Source organism: Pinus tabuliformis, chromosome 8, assembly GCF_031772625.1.
Source record: "Pinus tabuliformis cultivar Carrire ecotype Pingquan chromosome 8, CPIR1, whole genome shotgun sequence".
In the NCBI taxonomy this organism is placed as follows: domain Eukaryota; kingdom Viridiplantae; phylum Streptophyta; class Pinopsida; order Pinales; family Pinaceae; genus Pinus; species Pinus tabuliformis.
In genome coordinates this window covers 44,232,393-44,236,896 of record NC_142294.1, presented here as the reverse complement: position 1 = coordinate 44,236,896, position 4,504 = coordinate 44,232,393, and the positions used below count along the sequence as shown (strand labels likewise).

The window sequence follows — 4,504 nt, the reverse complement described above, 5'->3', positions numbered from 1 at the left end:
CATTCCCAGGGATCCAGAATGAGTGTGATCTGATTAGAGGGCCTGCTTTAGCATATAGCTTGAGGAATGGCGAATTCTGCTTGAGGAATGGCGAGTTCTGTACTTGAATTTCATTCTCTAGACATCTTAACCGAGATCCCCTGAAGTACTTTTTCCATAGAGCGAGCTGAGCCCATCCAGGTTTGGGCGCAATGATCCTCCAGATGGTCTTTGCTGCCATAGCCACATTCTGGTGACATATGTTTTTGAAATTCAATCCGCCTTCCCACAGCGGCTTGGCCATAGTTTCCCAGCTGATGAGAGGGATTTTCCTTTCATTTTGTTTTCCGCCCTTCCAAAAAAACCTGCGCATAAACTCATCCATCTTGTTAAGAATGGTTATTGGAGCAAGAAGTCCTGCAAATTGGAATATTGGGAGGCTGGAGAGCACAGATTTTATAAGGACTGTCTTGCCAGCAGCGTTGAGCCAGCGGTAGCCCCAGGATTGGATCCTTGACTTGAATTTTTCAAGCTGAGGATGCCAGTCTTTGACTGAGAGCCTTTTATGAAAGACAGGGAGGCCCAGATATTTGAATGAGGTCCAGGAGGATGTGGCAGCAAAATCCAGACATCTAGAGATGGCAGAGAGAGTCCTAGGCGAGGTATTCCAGCTGTAAATATGGCATTTATTCTTGTTAAGAGCGCTGCCAGAGGCCTTGATGGAGACATCCAGGGCAGCTTTAAACTTAGAGGCAGAGGAGAGGGTGGCACTGCCTAACAGCAGGGTATCGTCCGCAAATAAGGCATGGTTTATGCTTTTGACCCCTCTAGCTATACTCAGACCATTGATTTCTTGATCTTGCATCTTTTTATCTAACAGAAAGCTGAAGACAGAGGCTTGGATGACAAAGAGCAGGGGGGACAGGGGGCATCCCTGCCTGAGGCCTCTCGAGGCTTTGAAAAATTCAGTGGCTCTTCCGTTTACAAGGGGGGCAATCCAAGGCTCTGAGATACAAGCCCGGACCCACTTTATAAAATTTGCTCCAAAACCAAATTTACACATGACTTTTAAAAGAAATCTATGATTGACTCGATCAAAGGCATTTGCTAAATCGAGTTTGATCACCATACCTTGTTCCTTTCGAAGAAGACTTGAATGAATTGCCTCTTGAACGAGTGTGAAGTTGTCCACGATTTACCTTCCCTAGATAAAGCCTCCTTGATTTTCCGAAATAATTCTTGGCAGGATGGGCTTCAACCTGTTTGCAATGATCTTGGTAATTAATTTGTACCCAGTGTTGCATAATGAGATCAGGCGAAATCTGCTAAAATTGTTGGCGCCTTTTTCCTTTGGTATGAGAGCTAAGAAAGCAGAGTTTGTGTTGCCTCCTATTTTCTGAGAATTTTGAGACTTTTGAATCATTTTGAGAAGGTCCTTTTCAACAACTGGCCAGCAAACTTGAAGAAACCTGGCAGAGAAGCCATCTGGCCTCCGACTCCATGTCAAAGAGGGCTTTTTTAACTTCCTCTTTAGTGATTTTGGCCTCTAGTATCATGTTCATACGAGGAGAGATTGCTTGAGGGATGATGTCTAGCAGCTCTTGGTGCTGGAGCGACTCCTGATCATCACTGTATAATTTTTGGAAATGTAAGAAGGCTGCTTTCTTGATGTCTGCAAAATCCTTGTGCGTATCATTGTCTTCCTTGATCTCAGAAATGGTGTTAAAGCATTTCCTAGCCTGGGCTTGCTTATGAAAGAAACCCGTATTCCTATCCCCTGCTTTAAGCCACAGATTTCGCGATTTTAATCTCCAGTATTCTTCTTCGGCTAAGCAGGCCTTATGATAGCTCTGTTGTAGCTGAGTTTCTTGGTCTATCATCTCTTCTGTGATTATGGCGCTCTCCATGCGGGTTTGGTGAGAGGCAAGAGAGGATTTGATGACTTTCCTTTCTGATGTAGGATTGGGAAGGGTTTTTGCCCAACGTTTCAAGACTCCTTTTACCCTTCTGAGCTTTTCCTCCCAAATGAAGAAAGGTGAGCCTTTAACAGGCTGACTCCAACAGTCTTTGATTGTTTGCATGAAAAGGGGCTCCTTTACCCAGAGGGGACTGAAACGGAAGGGGATGGGGCCCAGATCTAGGTGGGCAAGTAGCTCTAGCTTTACTAGCTTATGATCTGAGATGCTGCTAGGAAGAATGTGCATTCTAGGTTCTAGACCAAGTAGCAAGAAAGAGCTTTGAATAAAAAATCTATCTAGCCTGGCAGCAATATGTCCAAGTCCTACTCTTTTGTTAGACCATGATAATTTACCTATTGAGGGCTTGATGTCCAGCAAGTCCCAATCTTGCAGAAGATCCTCCACCCATTCTCTTGCCGGATCTCGGACTGTGCTTCCTCCCCTCTTCTCAGTTGAGTGGAGTGTGAGATTGAGGTCTCCAGCAATGATTGTATTTTCCAGATTTATCAGATCTGCCTATCATTTTATAGTATCCCAGCAATCCTTTTTCTCCCTGATATTGACTGGAGAATATACATTGAAGAGAGTGATAATTTCCTTTGTATCGAGATTCTGCATTTTTAGTAGCAACCAATGAGTGTTGCTTGCTTCAAAGGTGAGTGTATATTTGTTGGAGTTCCATAGTGTACCGATCCCTCCTGAGGCACCCCTGGCTGAAATTGCTCTTGCTTCACTTTTAGGCCACAAATTTTTGCTTGTTTGCAGGAAGAGTTTGTCTTCCAGTTTGGTCTCCTGGATGAGAAGTATGTCTAGGGCTTCTGTTCTTATTAGATTTCTTATGGCTTCTTCCTTGACTTTTCTCCCCATACCTCTGCAATTCCAGGAGATGACCTTCATTATTTATGTTTTTGTTGGGCTCCCTTGGAGCCTTGGGGCTGGTTTTTCAACATTTTGGGCTTTGAGGCTAGGAGTTTTTCCAGAGTTGGTTGGCTGCCCTGTAACTTATCTTTGTAGGTCTGTTGCTCTCTTTTTTCTTTATCTGTTTTGTGACCTCTTGCAGATCTTCTTACTGAGGTTTGGGACTCTCCTATTTCTCCTTCTTCTTCTGACTCCTCGGTTTCTTGCTCTTCTTCCTCGTCCTCTAGGACCGTGTCTTTGGGGTTTTCAACTTCTTTGGGGGAAGTTGGAGGTGTGCTTTTCCTTGAGGATTCTGGCTTTTGGATCTCTACCTCTGGAGTGTCTTCTGTCGGTTGGCTTAAAAGGTCAAATTTGTTTTCTTGCGCCTTTTTGGTAGGGGGCCTCTGGGCATTAACCTGAAAATTGCCTTTGCCGGATGGTCCACCCTGTTTCTGCCCCTTGTGGTTGGCTCTAGCTCGTCTTACTTGGTTCCAGCCCTCTTCATTTCCTTTCTCTGGCTCTGGGTTAGTCGGGCAGTTTCTAGCGAAGTGCCCATACACGTGGCATTTCCTGCATTTGAATGGCAGTTGTTCATAATCCAAGATCTGCACATGGGACCAGCTGCCGACTTTGATTTTGATTGCTTCTGGTAAACCCTCCTCTAGATCTACCTCCACACAGATCCTGGCACAATTGTACTGATCCTTGTTGCTTGCCCGATCTATGAATTTCCCGAGGGAGTTGCCAATGTGTTTCAAGGAGTCCCAGTTCCAACAATGAACCGACAGATTTGGGAGACGAACCCATACTAGAACAGCCTTGGGAACATCTACCGCTGGGTCAAAATCCGGGGTCCATTTGTTCAGGTAGAGACCCTGAGGTCCCATGAAATACAGTCCATTTCGAAAGATCAGGTCTTTGTCCTCTCTGGAGGTAAATTCGAAAAGAAAATACCCTCGCCCTAGAAAGTAAGAGGTAACACTTTGACTGATTAGGGGCGCCCAGTTCCTGTTAACCCATTGCTTTGTAGTTTTTGGGGAGGGCCAAAGTCCCGTGAATTGGCCAATAAGTCCCTGATCCGCCAGCAACAAAGCTACTTGCATGGGGGTCTCCGGAGGTAAAGAGATCTCTGGAATTTCATCTAGTTTCTTGACGAATTTGGAGGCATCGTTTCTTTTTTTCGGAGGCAAACCTGCTAGGAGCTGATTAAATGCATCTACGGCAGGACCAGAGGGCGGATCTTGGCCCTGAGACTCCATCAGGCTTGATGCCAGCCGCCACAAGGGCAGCGCAGCAGAGGCCACGCCCTAGCCAGAAGGACGACTAGCTGTCTTGGATCCGATCAGATCTGAAGCAGGAAGGTCCGCAGGTTGCAGGAGCAACAAAAAGCGAGGAGGATCGCAAGTTTAGAGCCCACAAAGGGTGGGTCTTCGAGGGGAGCCGAGGCTCGCAGATGCAGACGTGGTCGCGCTCACCCGCTTGCTCTAAAAGTTCATAAAAATGTTAAAAAACAAAACAAAACAAAACAAAATTAACAATGTTTAGTCTCAGTGGACGTTAACCATCATCATAATCGTCATCATCATCAATAAGAAAAACATTTTTTTAATCTTGTCAACCATAAAAAATTTTGGAAAACAAAAAACCCAAATAAAAAAAATATATAAAAT

At 45.0% G+C, this 4,504-nt stretch overlaps 1 protein-coding gene across 1 annotated transcript; it reads right to left on the bottom strand.

Annotated features, from left to right (window-relative positions):
* Positions 1-1,418: 1,418 nt before the first annotated feature.
* LOC149234048 (uncharacterized) lies at positions 1,419-4,093 on the bottom strand. The gene is made up of 2 exons (XM_089368138.1): positions 3,167-4,093; positions 1,419-2,453 (listed from the first exon to the last, which is right to left on the bottom strand). The coding sequence occupies exons 1-2, from the start codon at positions 4,091-4,093 to the stop codon at positions 1,419-1,421; spliced, it is 1,962 nt and encodes a 653-aa protein (XP_089224264.1).
* Positions 4,094-4,504: the final 411 nt, after the last annotated feature.